The 21,187-nt window shown below is 46.0% G+C and overlaps 1 protein-coding gene across 1 annotated transcript in view; it reads right to left on the bottom strand.

Annotated features, from left to right (window-relative positions):
* The window catches only part of LOC130875021 (ubiquitin-conjugating enzyme E2 E2), a 276,620-nt gene that overhangs the window by 64,954 nt on the left and 190,479 nt on the right, over positions 1-21,187 (bottom strand). The window contains exon 4 of the mRNA XM_057770639.1: positions 553-685. Coding sequence (XP_057626622.1) covers positions 553-685 — 133 coding nt within the window. The remainder of the gene's footprint in view (positions 1-552; positions 686-21,187) is intronic.

Raw genomic sequence — 21,187 nt, 5'->3', positions numbered from 1 at the left:
TCATCTTAAAAAACACAGTGCAGTGCTCTGGCTGTATTGTACTCTTACTGTGTCAGGCATGAAAAAAGTTAATTTCATTAATGGGCTATTAAAAATACATATATATGTATAAACATATTTAGAATTAGCATTTGAACCCAGGATTTCATCAACAAGTTATCCTCCCAGTCCTCAAAATATTTCCATATGAATCTTGTTGATATTGCTGCAGTTTCTCTGGGCTTCGTGTGAGCAGCCGAGCCGTTCAGGCAGCAGAGTCCCGCAGATGTGGGCAACCTCCTCTGCCTGTGGTCCAGCCCCGCCTTCCCATTTGACCCATAAGACATGGCACTTTCTGTACTACAGAGAAGAGATAACGAGGAGGAGCAATGGAGCAGGTGAAAGCCGAGGTGGAGGAACAATGTATAATGTCTCCCATTTTGTCTCCTTCGAAGCATGGCGGGCCCTGGGAAGCTGCCTACACCAACAGAGCAGATACACATCCCTATGCATCGTTCAGTATGTACACACACAATACACATTGCTAAAAACAGATAAATGTATCATACTGACCTTGGGGGGTTTAAACGGATAGTCTGGTGAAAAGGTGATGTCAAGAAAGAACACCCCTCCTTCATACACAGATCCTGGGGGCCCCAATATAGTTGACCTCCATTCATAGATGTTGTCTCCTTTGGGTCCAGCGCTGAAATAAGACACACAAATGAAATGTGCTTACAAACTACATAAAGTTTGGAATTAGAAAATATATATTTATGCAACAATAAATTGAGTAATTCCATAAAATATTGAAAAGTTAAGAGGTTAACTTTATCTCACATATTGCTCAGGTCAAAATCATTGTTCTAGAAATGGAACATTCTGGTGTTACTTAATGCAACAGAGTTGAAGGTTCTGCCCGTACGGCCCGTAACCCAAACACCACGGAGCAAGTTTCCAAGGACACCAGCCTTGTATAAATATGAAATTATCTGTGAAGTCTTGAGAAGGGTGACGTAGCCCTGGGAGCCCACGACACAAATTTCCAAGTGAGAGGCTAATGCAGAGCAGCTGGTAACCCTTCCCTAAGCATGAAGAACTGAAAACAGGCATCACAACGCCAGAAACAGCCACATTCAGGAGACCCACCCTGAGACTTGCCACCTCTTCCTCCTGCCCCCATCTCCTAGATGGTAAGAAGTGACATTTTATTTCATGACTGTATTTGATAACATTGTCTGGTTCCTACCTAGAATAAAAATTCCTTGGGGAATAGACTTCCTTCTAAGTACACATCTGTTGGACAATGACAGGCTAACAGCTGAGCAGGTCATGTGACGAGGTGTGGCCAACAGAAATCTGCATCTCTATCACATTCACTAAGGAGAATAAAGCCTGGGTAAAAATGAACAGCGTTACTCGTCAGAGAGCATCAGTGCTGCAGAAGAAGGCAGCTTTCCAGGAGCTGGGTATACTCAGTGGTACCATGCTCCGTGCTTCTGGTGCCCTGGGCCTGATCTCAGAGCCACTCTTTTCCCTGCCCAGGAGGAGTAGGGGAAACCCCAAATAACTCAAGAGGTTATCCGGGATTCTCTCTGTGTTATCAGGCTATTATTTATAATAAAAATAACTATATGAATGCTTAGGAATGATTTTACTCCGAAGTCACTGTAAAAATATTGATCAGAACCAAGATGAGACTACACAGTGACAAATTTTTAGAGTAATTCACCTCACTAGCAAGAAAACGTCACTCCGAGGTTACGGAAAAAGAGACTTCCTCCACTCTCTTTTCCTCCCCCTCCTCCTTCCCTCTTTCTTCCTTTCTTTCTCCCTTCCCTTCCTCCTTCCCCAACCCTCTTCCTTTTCTTCCATGCAAAAATAAAATCTTTAGAGTCTGAATGGCAGTTCATGTTTATAAACTAAGAAATAATATCTAGATCATGTAAAACTGACCAAATCTTAGGGCCCAAACAGAAAGTCTTATGAATTAATAGGAAAAAGACTAATAATCCACTAGAAAGACACAAATAGACATTTCTAAGAGACAGAAATGAAAATTAAAACACTTAGTTTTGTCAAAATTGGGAAAAATAACAATCCGATTGGCAAAAGTAAATGCTAAACAAACAAAACTTGGCAGAGATAAGGACTTGGGAAAATCTGATTTCTACACACTGCAGATAAGTATGTTCAAATACACTGGAGAACACACCGATCTTTATAAAGGAAGGAGGGAAATTCTGTACTTTGCAGTGCCATGGGTGGACAGGAAGGTGCTGAGCTCAGCAAAGGCAGGTGCTGAATGGCAAAAGCTGAGATTTCTCCCTGTATGTGCTAGCTCCAACACTGGGATCTTAGCAGTAGAGAACAGCGGCTCTGAGAGCTGGGTATGAAGACAGACTGGTTAGTGGGTATGAGCCAGGTAGATAAGGAGTTGGATGTGAGGGAGCCTAGCAAATTGCATTCTATCACCAGAACTGTGTTTCCTGGTTGGGCAAAGAGCTAGTAAGGGAGGCAAGGAAAGTGCAGCTGTATCTTGGCAGCTGTGCCAGCCTTTTGTGCTTAGATATCGTTGATACTGCATGTAGGGTCTTCCTGCTGTACCAGGAACTAAGGCAGCAGGGCACACTGCTAGTTGCCACACATGCATGCTAACGGGGGTGCCCTCAGAAGACTGTGGCTCCATTATCATTTGCATTGTGTTTTAGACCCTCTTCCTCCTTCCCTCCACCCGTGGATTATCAGCAGAAAGACCCTAAAAGAGAGAAGCCACGCACGCATCACGATTTGGTAAAGAAGAAAGTCACTGTAGCCCATTAACAAACCCCATTTAAAGGTCGCAAACGTCCCTAAAATGCACAACATGGAATGATGTTCCTCCTTTGGTCAGCCCACTCCAGTTACTCCCTTGAGCACACTACTGCTTTGCTATGCTTTGCTCAGAAAACCTTCGCTTAAACTCTCCTTGCCTCTCAGCAGAATCGTTCATTTGAGATGGTAAGAACTCAGGAGAAAGCTTTTCTAGATAACATCTTTCATGGGTGCAACTAAATAACAGGAATCAGTTTTAATGTCCTGTGTCACATGAGGGCAACTACAGTATAGTTGACAAGAATTCATTAAATATTTCAAAATATCTAGTAGCAAACTTTTCTTCTAATGTTCCAAACACAAACAGATGGCTGATGTCTGAGGTAAAGGATACACCAGCTACCGCTTTGATCCCTACACACAACTATATTGGTGCCGCGCTGTGCCTTGTTATATATCCAATGGCCACTTCAATTAAAAATAAAAACACATGTTAATTAAGAATGCAGATTTTGGCTCAACTGAATACACCCCTGCCATAGAGCAGAACACCTACACGCAAACCCACAGACGCAGTGGTGTATGCACATCAGAGGGTCGCTGTGACAGCCATGGTGGTGTATCTATACTCTAACTGGAAGCAAACAAACTTACCTAGAGGGAAGCCATGTGGCTGTGAGACTCTGCATATCAGCAGGAGCAGATTCTCAAGTTCAAAAAGTCACCGGAGAATTCAGCAGGAAAGAGAATATATTGCTGACACAGCTATGGTGTAAAACAAGAAACTGAGCATGGAACGAGTTCAAAGGCATGGTTTCTTGATGTTCTCCTATGTCTTAGTTACCTTTCTATTGCTGGGATTAAAATAACATGACCATCATGGCTGGGAGCATGGCAGCTGCCATGGAACAGGAGAGTTAGCGGAGCGTTCACTCACATTCGTGCCCAGTGAGAGGCAGAGAGAGTTAACTTTTGAACCTCAAAGCCTCACTACAGTAACAGGTCTCCCCCACAAGTCCATGCTTCCTTATCCTTCCCAAACAGTTCCACCAAGTAAGTACCACGTGTTCAAATACATGAGCCCATGGCGGGAGGGTGTTCTCATTCAAACAACCACACCCTACTACACCACGTGTGGTGATCTTGGGAGCAATGTTTGATAATCTAATCATGTAGTGTCAAGTATGTTCATTTGTAAGTATTAAATTTTATATAAAGAGAAAGTCTGAGAGTCAGTAAGGTGGCTCAGTAGGTAAAGATGCCTGATGCCATGAATTTGATCCCCGGGAAGTGTACGATGGAGAGAACCCATCCTGCAAGTTGTCCTCCGACTTTCAAATATGCACTAGGGCATGTCTATGTATACATATCCACACATCCGTGCACACAAAGTAAATACAAATATAATAACAACAGGAAGTGGGAAAGTATGTTAAAAAGGCCATAAGATGCTATGTGAATTGAGAAGGTTCTGTGAACCTACTGTGCATTAAAAAATGACCTAGTGTTCTACCCAGCTGTAAAGTTTATGAACTACAACGAGTGGCATTGGCACAATGCCCCCAAGGGTACAATAGTGGCACTTACTTCTTACAAGTAGCAAACAGCCATTTAATTAGACTTAAGGCCTGCTCAATAGCAGGGAATTCATGCCCGGTCCTATAAACCCAGCCAACCACCCATGGCGGGTGAGGTCATGGGCCCTAGGAGAGCCTACTATGGCTGCCACTGTCTTAAACCAGTCTAACCACCTCCCATTTCCCTCTCCCAATCAAGTCCCCCTCCCTTGTCAGCCCTAAGAGCAATCAGGGTTCCCTGCCCTGTGGGAAGTCCAAAGACCATCCACCCCCATCCCGGTCTAGTAAGAGGAGTATCCAAACTGCCTAGGCTCCCACAAAGCCAGTATGTGTAGTAGGATCAAAAACCCATTGTCATTGTTCTTGAGTTCTCAGTAGTCCTCATTGTCCGCTATGATCAGCGAGTCCGGTTTTATCCCATGCTTTTTCTGACCCAGGCCAGCTGGCCTTGGTGAGTTCCCGATAGAACATTTCTCCCAACATTCTGTTCTGTTTACTCTACCCACCTAAGGGTTGGCCTATCAAATGGGCCTAGGCAGTTTCTTTATTAACCAATGAAAGCAACAGATTAATACAAGACCCACCTCCATCAATGAGGCTTTGAGCTCAGTTTCCCACAAAACAAAGAAATGAATCTATTTCAAAAGACATGGACTGTTAAGATGGACCTCAATTCACAAGTGACCTTAAGAACAAAGGTTAAGGGGGATGGGGGAAGTGGAGTCAGACAGATGCAGCAATGAAGATGAAGGCCCATTCAATTTTATTTCAAGTATTTGTTTTCTCTCTCTCTTTTCTCTTTTGATTTTAGATTTATTTTTACTTTATGTGTGTGTTTTGCATGAAAGTATGTAAGTGTACCACATGTGTGCCTTGGTGTCTGTATAGGGCAGAGAGGACATCAGATTCCCTGGAACTGGAAGTACAGATGTTTGTGGTCGGCCACGTGGGTGCTGGGGAACTAACCCAGGTCCTTTGGAAGAGCAGCCAGTGCTTTTAGCTACTGGAACATCTCTTCAGCAACCTTTTCTCTGTCTGTCTCTCTCTCTGTCTGTCTCTCTCTGTCTGTCTCTCTCTCTCTTTCTCTCTCTCATAAAAAACGCAGTTAACCTAATTCATTGCAAAAAGTGAGCCAAGGGGGTCACAACAATATTCTGCCCCATCCTCCCACTGGCTGAGCTGGCGGTGAGGCAGAGGACTGCGTCCCGTGCAGAAGACAAGGCTGCTTTCACAGCGCAGCCTCTCGCTGCCACATGAGCACACTCTTAGATGAATAATGCACACACTTACACTCTGAGCTATAATTAAACCCATGATGAATAGAGGAGTTTACCATGAGGAAAAGCTTAAGGAGAGTAAATTATAGGTTCTGGTTACAATATTATCTCAAGGCAGATGAAGAAAGTCAGTTAAAAAAACACACAGTGATGAAACTATGTACAAACACCTTCTTCAAATGTAAAGACGTAATTTCCAGGGATCACTCTGAGAAGTTTTAAGATAATCTTCCAGGAATGAAAACCATGGGTCAAGTAAGTTGTCACAACACAGGACCATCAAGAGAGGGGCTCAGGAGTAGAAGACAGATATGTTAGCAAGAAGGGCACTGGTTCTGGACTATTTAAACTGAATTTCTGCTCACAGGCTGTATCTGCCTTTCAATCAGAAAGCCAGATTTTATTGAAGTCAGCTGGGTATGCAGCTGAGGTTGGATTAAAATCAACACGGCTGATCTTATCACTTCGGGTTGCTCTATCTGGCCATGGTGTGTCTTTTAAAGTGCTCAGTCAGTAGCAACAAGCGGTCTGGAAAACAGACTTGGGTTTTAAACCTCATTCGCCCACTCACTCCCCAGACTGCACCTCAGCTGTCTGCTCTCTCGGCCACTTTAGGAAGCATGTGTGCACTTCTTACAATCTTATAGTCGGGACAGTGGCACTAGAGTTACACAGGTCTCTGCCCCACCCCCATGTGCATGTTGCAGGTGGGAAGGCCCGGGAGAGAAACAGAGTCTTGAAGTGTGCTATACTCTACGGCAGCCACGTGCTACGGAGGGACTGACACATGATTAGGAGCAAGGGACAAATGCTGTAAATGCAGAGGGAAGTATATGTTATTAATGAACGCCACCGAGGGCAGTGGTCCTCAACTGCCCTAATGCTGTGACCCTTCAACACAGTTCCTTGTGCTATGGTGACCCCCCCACCATAAACTGTAATTTTGCTACTGCTATGAACTGTAATGTAAATCCCTGTGTTTTCCACTATTTTTAGGTGACCCCTGTAAAAGGGTTGTTTGATTCCCCCAAAGGGGTTGTGACCACAGGTTGAAAACTGCTGATCTAAGATATTACATGCTCAAATGGTAATATTTTACATCTGCTGGGCCAAATACATTATAAAGAACTTATGCGGTTTTAAAAGCTCAGAGTAAAGTTTTGTTGCCCAGTGCTGTCCTGTGGGAGCTGTCCAGTAAAACTTGTGTGAGAACATGGGGTTCTGCCTCAGCTCATCCTTATCTGACTCGGCAGCCACTAGCCACATGTGGCCATTAAACACCTGGAGTGAGTGAGGCTGTGGGAACAGAATGGGAATAACAACCTCATTTGGTCAGAAGGAATTTAAATCTAAACAGTTCCATGTGGCCAGCAGCTACTCTACTGGAGAGCCAGCGTTCAGAGCCTGGGCCAATCAAGAATAGTCAAAGTGGTTCTGAGTGTCACGGACTATTTGCCCTGCACAAAGCAGACGGGTCTGTGTATTCTTCACCCAGATCGTGGGTGTGAGGAGTCATACTGGTAACTGGTTTGTAATCTCAGTGGCCACTCTTCCCTAAGGTGGGCAATAAAACCCTGCTGGCAGAGGACATCTGGAATACTCTGCCCTCAGACGTACTCACGTGAACTCCGGCCCTGTCAGTTAAAGCCTGCTGTGAGGATGACTGAACACGCAGAGTGCCCGTGTCCTAGCTTCCTGCTCTGTATGACCAGCTGATTACGACACTAACCCCACTGAGTAGCGGAATTTTACCATAAGCTTGGAACATCCAGTTTGTAAGAGTCCAGTGAGGAAATGTGAGCTCCTGTTGTGGTGGTCGAGCATGGTGGACAACACACACATTCACAGATGCACTCAAAAATTAATTAGCTGTAATGTATAAGCAGGGTCTCAGACTCACAGGGCTAGGAGTGGAAAGTTCGGAAAGCCATGACAAAGATCACGGTGATGATATCGTGACCCCACCACTGAACTACATCTGGGTAGAGCAGAACTTGTGACGTCATTACAGTGGACGACAGCTTGACACTTGGAAGACCTGATGTGTCAGCAGACGTACTTTAACATCAGGATTTGTACGCATGGAGTCAGCAATGCTCCCCAAGTCTTTAGAAATCCAGAGCATGCTGCATAGCCAGTGGGAGTGCCAGTCACGTGTAACTAGCCAGGTAAATAACGTGGCTGGTTGCTGCCACTCGTCTCTTGTCCCACGTGTTTCTGGTGACAGAAACCCCTCAGACACCAGAATTGGTGGATAACATCTTCCTGTGTACTTTAAATCCCCTTTAGATTACTTACAACACCTAGCACTATGCAAATGCTAGCAAACGGTGTACTGAATGTTTAGGGAACATTGCTGGGAAGATGTTTCCTTTCCCTTTTGATTTCTGTGGTTTTGGGGATTGAACCCAGTACCTCACACGTACTATGCGAGTGTTCAGCCACTAAGACACAGTGCCCATCCTTCCAAGTGACACTCTGTAAGTCACGTACATTTAGGACCCAAACAGAAGCCAAAGAAAAGAACCAAATTTTACTCTGTGTATGTCTGTATGTGTGCATCTATGTGTGTGTATGTCTGCATGTGTGCATCTGTGTATATATTTGTGTGTGCACATGGGTATGTCTGTATGTGTACATCTATGTGTGGGTATGTCTGTATGTGTGCATATGTGTGCATTTTTGTGTGTGCACATGTATGTCTGTATTGTGCATTTATATGTGTGTCCGTATGTGTGCATCTGTGAGTGTGTGTGTATCTGTGCCATTAAAATAAAGTATAAAGGTTTGGAAAGCATGTGCTTCAGCAGAAACAAGCTTAGAACAGAACTTGGAGTCCACTGAGCCAGACAATCAGAGCACTTACAATACAGAGTTAGAGTATGTTTAAGCCTTTAGTTCCCTGGAAGGAATGACAAATGAGTACCCAGATGCTTTCAGCCTTCCTTCCTGTGCTGGCTAGTGTTCTGTCACCACGGCATGAGTTCGAGTCATTTGGAAAGAGGGGACCTCAACTGTGAACACACCTCCACCAGACTGGCCTGAGGGCATGTCTGTGGGTCATTTCTCTGATGGATGATTGATGTAGGAGAGCCCAGGCCACTGTGGACAGTGCCCCCTCTTGGCAGGTGTTCCCGAGTGGTCTAAGGAAGCAGGTTGAGTGAGTCCCAGGGAACTAGCCAGTAAGCAGCACTCCTCCATGGCCTTTGCTTCACTTCCTGCCTCTGGGCCCCTGCCTTGGGTTCCTGCCCGACTTCCTTAGTGATGGAGAGACCTGAGAGCTAGCTGTAAGAAGAATAACCCCTTTTGGTGTTCATCACAGCATTAGAAACCCTAACTAAGACACTCCTGTTCCCCAGTCACCCGCTGCAGCTCCTAGGGCAAAGGACCCAGGTCAGGAACAATTCGCAGCATGTGCACAGGAAGGGACAGGAGGGCGATGGTGGTAGGTGGACAGTAGGAACAAACAGGTAAATCCAAAACTTCTCCTCCTGGGAATTCAGGATTGGCAAAGTTTGGGGCTTTGTTCAAGGCTGTGCTCCTAGAAGGGAACCCCAGTCCCCTAACCCTACAGCAGGGACCCCTAGTGCAGTAACTGCATTGTTGCTGCTGTCACAGCTGGAGCCGCAGCTGCAGGTCTCGGAACCCACCTTTAGGCGTGCATCCAGGGTACCAATCAGTCACTTCACTTTCAAATCCCCTTCCTTACTTGGTTTTCTCAGTCCAGCAGGAACTCAATGGGAGTCACTGCTCCTTTCCCCCTTCTTCCTAACGCACACATGCACCTCTCCTCCAACCCCGCTGCCCTTTAACTCCATCACTAAGCTTTCTTACCAGGGTGAATGTCGGGAGAGGAAGAGGATGGTGAGTCAGCCGGGACCCTGGCAGTGGCCGGCACACATGTGCACTGCACGGGGTCTGCTGGAGAATGAGGAACTTAAACCTCAGCAGGGCCGTACACAGGTAAAAAGTCATGCATCCGACTCCAGGTTGCCGGCCCTGAATCCCGGGACTGCCATAGCTCAGTGCAATTTATCAAACCACCTAGTGTCTCAGCCCTCTCCAGAGAGGCTCCATTTCAGTGGCAGGGGCATCAAGGCAGTGATACGTGGAACGCTCACAACAGTGCCTGGCCTGCCAGCAAGGCTACAAAGGTTTAGGCTCCTGCTATGATGGGTGATGAGAGGGACCAGAGAGCTGAGTGGTTTGGAAATCCGCATCCCTCCTGACCCTGGGCAGGACACGGTGACAAAAGAGCTTCTGTTACAGGTGCTGACCGCCCTCTGTGACTTGCCTCTCACACACGGTGTCCTGCATGCTAAAGATCCCCTGGGCCTCTTCTCCTGTAGATGACTACCTCACAAAAGTAATCAACGGACGTTTGGTAATGTCAGTCTCTGCTGACTGATAACTTACTAAAGAAAAGGCCTCCAGAATCCCCAAAGCAGACCACACAAATCTGAAGCAGAACTGACTTGGCACCTGGGAGCATCATGATGTAAGCATCAACACGGCAGAGTGACTGAGGACTTAGGGTTGGCGCTTGTCGGATGCATGGAGCCAGAACCTACATTCTTAAGCTCTCTAGGTGACAGATGTGCAGGTGTCTGTGTCCATGAGAGGGAACAGCACTGATGGAAGATAAAAAGCAGGGAACACAAAGTGAAATCGTGTGATCATCATTGACTGAGGGCCTCCTATGGCTCAGATACTGCCACTTCTTAGACCCCAGTCTCACTTTTTCTGTCTGTAAAAGAGAACACCGTGAAGGGGATCTTAAGAATTAGACTTTTAAATTTAATGGGTTAGGTTAATGAGTTAATTAATTTTGTATGTGGGTGCATGTATGTATGCCATGGCCCACATATGGAGGTCAGAGGAGTATTTGTGGGAGACAGTTCTGTCCATATGGGAGCCACGATGAAACTCAGGTCACCATGTTTGGCTGCTCTTACCCTTTGAGCCATCCACCTGGTGCAGAACTGGATATTTTATATTAATATATTTACAGAACCAAGTGAAGATTTGGGGAACAATTTAGTTCTCTAAAAGCAGCATCTTACTATTAAAGTATGTTCCTACAAATAGTTGCTACTCAATATCATAGCTAAAACTAAGGGGTAAAGAAATCCAGAGGTTTAGCAACGGTGACCCAGTAAATGTTAGAACTGATTCCAACCAGGGGAAAAAAATTTTGTGTCTACCTGGCACTAACAGAAATTCTCTGTGCGATGGTACACAGGAAAAGTAAGTCTATGACCAAAAATGAGCTAAATGTAGCTCTTTACATTTTTGCTTAAGAGGCTAGAGCTGACCAAAACAACAACCAAGAGGGCTAGAGGCACACTAGAGAAACCACGGTCTGAAGAAACGTATGTCTTTATATCACTGAGACACTAGTAACTCAGCAATGCACTCCATGACGGTCACTCCAACAAGGGACTGTGATGTGTGCATCATCTTGACCATTACAGCTCCCCAGGTGGGCTTTATTCTTTTCTTTTCTTTTTTTTTATTCTTTTTTAATTAAAATTTCCACCTGCTCCCCGTTTCCCATTTCCCTCCCCTCCTCCCAAATATTGCCCCCTCCCTCCACTCCCCTCCCCCATCCCCACTCCTCTTCTCCTCCCCCCACACCATTCCCCCTCCCTCTCGATACTGAAGAGCAGTCCAAATTCTCTGCCCTGCGGGAAGACGAAGGTCTTCTATCTACATCCAGGAAGGTGAGCGTCTAAACAGGCTAAGCTCCCACAAAGCCAGTTCATGTATTAGGATCGAAACCTAGTGCCATTGTCCTTGGCTTCTCATCAGCCTTCATTGTCTGCCACACTCAGATAGTCCAGTTTCAACCCATGCTAATTCAGTGCCAGACCAGCTGGCCTTGGTGGGCTCCCAATAAATCAGTTCCACTGTCACAGTGGGTGGGTGCATTCCTCGTGGTCCTGATTTCCTTGCTCATGTTCTCCCTCCTTCTGCTCCTCATTTGGACCTTAAGAGCTCAGACCGTTGCTCCAAATTGAGTCTCTGTCTCTACCTCGATCCATCGCCAGATGAAGGTTCTAAGGTGATATGTAAGATATTCATCAGTATAGGATAGGTGGGCTTTATTCTTAAGGGAGAATGCCCCACTTCTCTTTAAACTCGTGGAAACCTGGTTTCCCAGAGCTTTTCAGTGCCTTTCATGAAATCAGACTCTGTGCTTAAAAACCAACAAAACACTCCTATGTGCAGCTCTGATTTCCTACCCGTTCCTTCTGCAGTCCACCGGCACTCAGGGTGGTCTGTGTGTTTGGAGAGAAGAGATTAAAGACAAAAACAGGATGAACGCCTGTGGGAGCAGGGCTTAGCATGGCCCCAAAGCGCCACCGCCCCACCTGGAAATGACTTTAAGAAAGCAGCTGCATGCATGGAAGACTTGGGGGGGAGGGAACACAACCAGACCACTTAGCAGCTTACTTGCTGACATTATTCGCCGCAATTAAATGAGCTACCCTGCACCCATCATTTGGGTCAGCATTTCCATCCAGATTCTCCTTTGGAGTCCTAAACCCTCCTTGTTACATAGCCCTGAAGAGCGAGTCTTCCAGAGGAGAGGGAGGGCAAGGATTTGGGAACAGGGCGCTCCTCACAGCTCTCCTGACAGCTGTTCCCAATGACGTCATGCTACTATTCAACAGCTTGGCGGAGGGCTGCCCATTACTTTCTGGCTTTCCTGAGCAACCCTGCAGTCTCCTTGTAAAACATTTAGGGAAGTGAGTTTTAGCACCCAGCTTGGTGATTTGGGATCCCCACAGTTCATTAGTCATGATATCGACATCAATTTTCTGTAGCAGCTATTGCTGCTTTTCAGACTGCAACCTCTGCCTTCTCTCTCTGTAGGCAAAGCACACAGATTCCACAGAAGGTTTGCTCTGAGAGCGAGCCACCGCTCTGCAGAAGTCTCAATTCCTGTCAAGGTGGGCTGTCTCTGAGAGACTGAGAGGTTTTGGTGTAAGAAATAGCTGCCCACGTCCATTTCACAGCGTGGGGTTGGAGGGGGTGCTGTGGGTTACCAATGCCAAGCAGGCTTAATCGATCCACTTCCCCAGCTGCATGTCTGCATCAGCCCCCAACAATAAAGTGCAGCTGAGGTTCCTAAAAGAAACAGACTGAGGGATGCATAATTAAAGCCACCTTCTCAGCCTCAGAAAGACCAACCCTGACCACCTGGGGAGCTTTAATTTGCGACTGAACCTAGCAGTTCAGTTAAAAGGCTAATTGTACTCAGCACCAATGGAACAAATGCTAGGGACCCAGGGTGGCCACTGTGCACGCACAATATGAAAAGCAACGTTTGGGAGAGCGCCAAGTGATCAGTTCAAAAGAAGTAGGGTAGTGGGATTCCTAGAAGAAAACCACCCTTTCAGGCGGGGCTCTCCTGCTCCATGCCGACCTGTGAATGGCTGCTCCGGACAGATGCAAGGGGACTGGCTGGAGCAGCCCTTGAAGGGCTAGACCTGAGACAAAGGGGTAGCACATGACAGGGCGGCCTTCTTCGATTCTATGAGTGTGCAGCCAGCTGGGCTTCTTTGCTTTGATGGATTTAATTTTCCTTTGGGGAGATGAACGCTCGAAAGCAAACCTGTTGTAATTCTGTGCTAAGATTACGGAAGGGCAGTGACAGAACACGTTAGAGCGCTGCCACTGCCCCGCATGGTTTCAAGTCGAGGAGTACTCCCATTTATCGGAGGAGCCGGGAGCCTCCAATCATTCATCCAGTCTCCATGTTTACCTCCTTCCAGACCTCCAGCAAAACACAGGCTCATCCCCTGAAGCAAAGGGAAGCTTCCCACATGACTGAACACGAGCCATGGATGCTTAATTTTCTTTTTCTGCAAGGAAGTTTTTCTCTAACGGTTGCTGACCCCTTTTGCCGCGGCCCCACACTGTCTCACCTGCGTCCTAGACAGGAGGATGTCAGTGCAGCCTGGGAAGTTAGGAAATCAAAGCTTTTTTCCTGCACTGAGCTGTTTTATGGTTTGTAAAATGAGTTTTGTTTTTTTGTTTTGAAATGCTTCCTTCAGTTCTCTGGCTCTTACCTGAATTTTGTGTACTAACCTGGAGATTAACAGCTGGCCCTGTCTGCCACAGCCGGCCTTTCCAGACTGCAGTGCCTCAGGGCTGCGCTGGCCTGCCTCACCTTCCTGTCCTGCAGCTGCACGGGAGTGGAGACACGGGAATGAGGGCACGTTCTGACTGAAGCTGTGAATTCACGGGGACCTCACAGCCCGAGGACTGAGTGAATACGTGAGTAACCAAATTTTCTTCTCCTTTGGGGATGCCCATCTTTAAAAATTAAAATTCGATTTCCAAGGTCCTAGACTTAAGGGATGGGCTACAGTCCGGCTGGGTACAGTGGTAGAGAGCCTGCCTACATGGGCAAGGCTCTGGGTTGATCCTCAGCACCAGGAAAGTTGATGGGAACAGCGCAAAGCCAGGGTTCTTGAGTGCTGGGCTCCAATTCCTTCATCATGCACCTTCTGTTACAATGGTATTTTTGTCATGATCTCTAGCTAACTAGAACCCGTACTTAATTGAAACTGCCTTTACTTTGGTTTAATGTTCTTTTTCTGTTCCCAGTTTCTACCCTAACTAGGAACCCGACTTGAGACTGCCTTTACTTTGGTCTAATGTTCTTTTTCTGTTCCCAGTTTCTATCCTAACTAGGAACCCGTACTTAATTGAGACTGCCTTTATTTTTGTCTAATGTTTTTTTTCTGTTACCAGCTTCCATTCGGGACACCACAATGCATAATGCAGCTGTCAGTCACAATTCGTTGCCAATGTCACAAAGTCACAAAATGAGGCCGCATAAAGATTTATTCTGCCTGCGGTTCAAGGCCAAAGGCTAGCGGTCATCTACCGGGGCTGTCCTTGCGAGCAGAATCATACTGCGGTGCAGGCAGCAGGGCATCGCGGTGAGGGCAAGGTGGCCGTCGGATACCCAGCCCCATGGGATTTTGTAGCTGACCGACTTGCAGGGTGATCCACTGGCTGATAAACCACGCGAGTGCCTCATCACTCACAAAAGCAGAGCCCCTCCTGGCTTAAGAGCCTTACCTGGTCCCAACTCACTCATCTCAGAATGCGGACTGACTTTAACAGGAGTTGTGGAGGGAAACATATTCAAGCCTAGCAGGAGACACGCTTCTTTAGAACTTAAGTTGAGAAATGGAACAATTAAGGAGAAGTTCTGTATTATCTTTCAAATTTCCTGCAGAGCTGAAGTTATTAGGAAATGAAATGCTATTTTAAGAAGTTGATAATGAGAATCTCAATATCTCCCTGGTTTCCTTTAATGAAAACACCTGTATGTTCAGCTTCAATAACGTATTTAAAGTTTAAATGAATGTATGTGGAGATTTCTGCCACATAATGTGAAATGTTTGACATTACTGTCATTGTAGCTAATGTTCAAACCTTCTACCCCTTCATGATATGTGAGCTGCTTCTTCTTTTATTTTGTTTTTTTTTGAGATAGCCCTAGCTGTCCTAGAACTAGCTCTTGTAGACCAGTTGGCCTCAACCTCATAGAAATCCACCTGCCTCTGCCTCCCGAGTGCTGGAATTAAAGGTGTGCACCAACCTGGCGATATGTGAGTTCTTAAGAATTATTAAGAGGCATGAAAATGGATAGAGAAGAGAGCTGACCGTTCTTGTAACTTTCTGTAACAGGTGCACAGAATCAACCAAGGTTAGCAAAGCAGGTCTAGTATAATCACATTCCAGAGAGTTGTTAGAAATCTCTTCCCAGTGTCCTTAAAGTCCCTCTTCGCCTACACACTTGTGTGACAAAATGTGCCGATGAAGAGCAGTGCAGGATGGGAAGTGCTGAGAGTGGTGAGCTGTGGGAACCCTGGGAAAGAGCAGGAGTGGGTCAGCAGCAAGTGTGTGCAGGCTGTGCCTCTGACTTGGAAGAGAAAGGGGCGATGAACAGCAGGGAGGGAGGGAAGGAGGGAGGAGGGAAGGGAAGAAGGAAAAAGCACAGTAGGAGTAGAAACAGGAACATTAAAATGGGGCAGCACAGATTTATAACTTAGTACTGAAATTTTAAATGCTAGTAGAATCAAATTTTATCACCCACTCCAGTTTAAGCCTTGATGAACATAAAATCTACTTTGTTTAGATAACATTTAAAGTATATAAAGAAGAGGCACGGCCATCTGAAGCCAGTAGGACTGCAGAGAAAAACAAAATTCCCTTGAAATTGCTGATTGTAGAATTTTTATTTAAGTTTGTCAGAACAGGGGGATATCAGCTTCACATACATTTATGTAAGGAACACACAGAACCAGCTGAGAGATGTTGAAGTGATACAGAGCTCACCAGGCAATGGTTCTTTTTGGGGGGCAGGTAATGGAGGCTGCAAGACCAGTTGCTCTCCACTCAAGAGTTAAAGAGTTCCGGCAGGGATTTTCTCTCAGGTAAGTCACTGCCCACCCTCACTACAGAGCCCACCTCCCTTCCAGGAGAACTCTGTCCACACAGGCTGTGGTCACTCGGCATGTCATTGAGTGTGTGCACATGTACACGGCCTCCACTGGGTGACGACCAGTTTTTGTTGAGAGAGCTGTACTTCATTAATTCAGGATAAAGTTCACTATAATGCACTGGTTCACCCACCCCCGGGAGTGGGAGAGAAAGGGTGGACTGGAGTACAAGACACATAAACTATCAACTCATAATTTTATTATATTTAAGTGCAAACCTATGCTTTAATGTACACATCCTGCCCCTGGAATGTATTTTTCAACCTGATAACATGAAGAAATCCTCAAAATGTGTGAAGTGAAAAAAAGCACATGATGAATCTGGAAGGGAAAAGTAGTGCTGAGAGAGAGGTATGGGAGGAGCTGGGGGAGGAGCCGATCAAAACACATTATACCCATATGCAAAATTCTCAAATAGTAAGAACTTAAAAATAGACTCATTCCAAGCTCTTTCTATGAGCCAGGCACCACCCCGTGTGCTGCAGACTTAGTGGTAAAGACCTCCATGGTTTTATTCACAGAGCATGTCCTCTGGAGAGGAGTAATGAACGCTGTATATATGCACATCGGAATATGTGAACGCACTAGCGCACACATGTGTGAATACACGTGTGCACACAACTTTAGAGATACAGCGTGCATACATGTGTGAATACACGTGTGCACACAGCTTTAGAGATACAGCGTGCACAAATGTGTGAATACACGTGTGCACACAGCTTTAGAGATACAGCATGCACACATGTGTGAATACACATGTGCACACAGCTTGAGAGATACAGCGTGCATACATGTGTGAATACACGTGTGCACACAGCTTTAGCGATACAGGGGGAGGTGAGGGATGACAATGAACCAGAAAGTTGGTTATGGTGGTCATTCAAAAACAATTATTAAACTCATCAAGTAAAATCCTCTAAAACTTCCTATGTGTTATTATTTTTTATAATGCGGGGGTGTTGTTGACTATGTAAGGGCATTTAGGTATTAGTCTATGAAATTACTTCCAGAAGTTGCATGTTCCCATTAAAAATGAATCATACAAAAGCCGCTAAACTCCTGTCAGTGCCCAACACAGGGCTTTGTCTGGGAAAACCAGCTCGTGTACTCATGGCTGATTAAGGGTTTGCAAAACACCAGGAGAAATTCTGTCCTAATTCATGTAAAATTCTATTTTAAGCTGACAATTTAGTCACTGAAAATACAATTATACTGTTTATGACCAGAGCATGTTGAGCACTCACAAAGCAATTTTTCAAATGACAATTTGGTTAATGGTTACATCTCTTTAGTTCAGTGTAATAATGTAAAAACACAGACAAGAAAAAAATTTTTTAATAAAAAGGACAATAAGGAATTTAAATAAAACTTCCAGAGTTAAATCACCATGAGCACCAGGCAGTCAACATGGTGCCCCCTCACTCCCATCCCCCATCCCAACTGACCACGCCTCCAAGGTTCTGGATGCACGGGCCATGCATAACACACAGAATGGGAGTAACAGCTTATTAACACAGCACAGTAAAGACAAAAAAGCACAGGATCTGGCTATGTTAAATTTACATGTGGGTCACTCCCTTTGAGTGGTGTTTGACTGCCTATGTCATATCTTCAGAATATCTAGTATAATAACTATGCTCACTGTCTGTCCACAGCGCTGACAATACACAGAGGATGCTCAGGCTGTCACAACACAATGAGTTCAAAGTCCACAGCAGCAAAGTCTGAGAAACAGGAGACAGTTCCTCGGTTTGGCTGACAGAAGGCAAAGCAATACTGATGAAAGAATTCTGATTAAAGGAACAACAATCTACCTGGTCCCTGAGCAATGCAGACAGCAGTGTTGAGGGGTGAGGGGCGGATGTGCGTCCTACATGGAACTAACCAGACTCCCTATACTGAAAGGGAAAGGGAGCCTTGGGGACTTTCCTGCTCTCCATGGATTGGTGTGACTCAGTTTCCCAACCCCAGTGACCAGCGACTTCCCTCATTTGAACTCTAGAAGCAGAGGTCACCAGGTCAAAGGGCTCAGCTGGGTATAGGCATATTATAAACTCTCCGATTCACTATGACTCTGTATGCAGGAAGGCCTACTGGTCTCAGACAGTCACTATGGTGCCAGCAATAGGAAAGGACCTGTTTTTTGAGTTATGAAACTATGATGTACGAGTATATTTCTCTTAGAATAACCTGATGCCACGTAGAAATGTTACAGTGCAACTCCTGACTATGCTAGAGGAGATGAATTGGATAATGATGTCTCTGTTGTGACGGGCCTACTGCCAAGAGATGACTGGCAAATGTAATCTGCAGATTCAGCTCATGGGTTTCAAAGGAGTCTCTTACTGGTCCTCCTGAAAAGTCCAGAAAAACCAGTGGAGACCCACTTCCCTTCTACAGCTGACCCTACTTAAAATGCAAACTGCAAACATGCATCCCACTGTGCTAGGCTTTGTGACCCAGGTGCGGCTAGTCTCCATCCGATATCAGCATCCTGATTAGCAGTAAAGAAGGGCACTGCATTCTTCTTCCTGTGCAGAGTGAGCAGTGCAGGTGTGAGTACAGACTGAGCAGTGCAGGTATGAATACAGACTGAGCAGTGCAGGTGTGAATACAGCCTGTGAGCAGTGCAGGTGTGAATACAGCCCGTGAACAGTGCAGGTGTGAATACAGACTGAGCAGTGCAGGTATGAATACAGACTGAGCAGTGCAGGTGTGAATACAGCCTGTGAGCAGTGCAGGTGTGAATACAGCCCATGAGCAGTGCAGGTGTGAATACAGCCTGTGAGCAGTGCAGGTGTGAATACAGGCCAGCAGTGAAGATCCAGGAGAGAAGACTTGACAGAACAGGATACTCTTCTGGAGAATGTTCCTCAAAGAACTTAAGCAGAATGGGTTTAGAACAGTGGTTTTCAACCTTTGTGGGGTCAAATGACCTGGTCACAGGGGTTTGTCTAAGACCACTGGAAAACACAGATACTTAACATTCTGACTTATAACAGTATCAAAATTGCAGTTATGAGAAAGCAATGAAAATAATTTTACGGTTGAGGGGTCATGACAACTTGAGGAACTGTGTTAAAAGGCCGCAGCATTAGGAGGTTGAGAACCATTGTGTTAGAACCAGAGCACAAGACATACTAGGTATCTGAACAGAAGCATCTAGATGGGACTATTAAATCAACATCAAAGGTAAGTATGTTCAAATTATTTTCTAGACATCCATGAACTATAATGAAGTCCATTATCTGTATAATTAATATATGTTAAAACTATATAAATATCAAGAATGCTTGATAAGCACAGACTTTCATTATTTCAGGTGAGTAGGGTGCCCTGATTATAAGCTAGAGAAAAATAATGGGACCAAAGATAACTGTCAGAAGACAGCCCCCAGCAAAGGGCCTATGGGAAGAGAACAGCAGATGTGCACCAGACAGGAGCCAGACACTGAGCAATGTGCCCAGCTCCACCCTGGAAGTCACTGGTGATAGAGCACAGGAGAGACCCTGAGAGGTAGGTGCACTGAGGAGGGCCATAGAGGGGACACCGCACTCGGGAGCATGGAAGCAGTACATCCTGAGCATGGAAGCGGTACGTCCTGCTGGGCCTGGGAAGCCCACCTGCGACCACAGCACACAGGCAGCTAAGGCAGAGACGCCATCAGTTAAAGCCAGCCTGGGCTACACAGTGAGTTCTGGACCAAACCACAACAGAGAGACATCCTGGGTCAAAACAAAAACAAAACAAAAAAAGCAACACCGCCCCCCTCTCAGTAAAATAATCTCTGCCCCTCCACTGACAAGCACAAAGGTAGAGTTTGAAAGTGAGTCAATGGTGGCACACACAATAATAATGCCAATCAGAACTGCTGGCATGCCATCTAGAAAGAGGGCGCAGAGGCCGTGTTCTGCACTTACTGTCACCCACGTGATATTCAGGTCAGACACCTGTTCTTAGGCAACACTGAAGTTCATAAAAAACACCTTTTTATTCCACAGGTCTAAGAACATTCACACAATTAGGTAGGTTTTCGGGGAGAGCACTGGGTCCTTATCAGTAAGGAAGAGTGACAGTTCCTTTGCTCCACAATGGCAAAGGTCTGAACTAAAGCTAAACAGGGTGCACAAACTTGCCCACAGGAAGAACCAGGCATATGCCGTGTTCTGGGGATACACCAGTGTCAGACAGACCTGCACCTCACGTCCTGGGGGTACACTAGTATCAGACAAACCTGCACCTCACGTCCTGGGGGTACGCCTGTATCAGACAAACCTGCACCTCACGTCCTAGGGGTACGCCTGTATCAGAGGGACTTGCACCTCACGTCCTAGGGGTACACCAGTATCAGAGAGACCTGCACCTCACGTCCTGGGGGTACACCGGTATCAGAGAGATGTGCACCTCATGTTCTGGGGGTACACTGGTATCAGAGATACCTGCACCTCACATCCTGGGGGTACACTGGTATCAGAGAGACCTGCACCTCATGTCCTGGGGGTACACCGGTATCAGAGATACCTGCACCTCACATCCTGGGGGTACACTGGTATCAGACAGACCTGCACCTCACGTCCTGGGAGTACACTGGTATCAGAGGGACCTGTACTCTTGCAGAGTCTGAGAATTCAAGGCAGGTGGAGCATACTGCAGTGAGTGCTGTCTCTAGGGCCGGTGGGGTGGGGTGATGGCTACCTAGGTGTCAGAGAACAGCGAGAAAGGCAGGAAAGGAAAAACCCAGCCAGGCAAGGATCAGTGGGGTGGGCGTGTGGGCAACTGCACCCTGTAATACTGAGTCCCAGAGTGACATGGGGGCACATCAAGACAGTCTTTGCCATGCAACGTGAAGGCAGACATATCCTTAGGACAAAGGAACCTCTGACAAGTTGTAAAAGGAGTGACAAATTGGAACAGATGTTTATTTTAAAAAGATCGCTCTAATAGCAGGGAAGGCAGTGACATTAGGACACTGGAGGAGTGAGAAGGCTTTCAGTAACCGCAGTGTAAGACG

The sequence above is a fragment of the Chionomys nivalis genome, chromosome 5 (genome assembly GCF_950005125.1).
Source record: "Chionomys nivalis chromosome 5, mChiNiv1.1, whole genome shotgun sequence".
NCBI lineage: Eukaryota > Metazoa > Chordata > Mammalia > Rodentia > Cricetidae > Chionomys > Chionomys nivalis.
The sequence above is the reverse complement of the archived record's forward strand: the minus strand, read 5'-3'. Positions and strand labels throughout refer to the sequence as shown.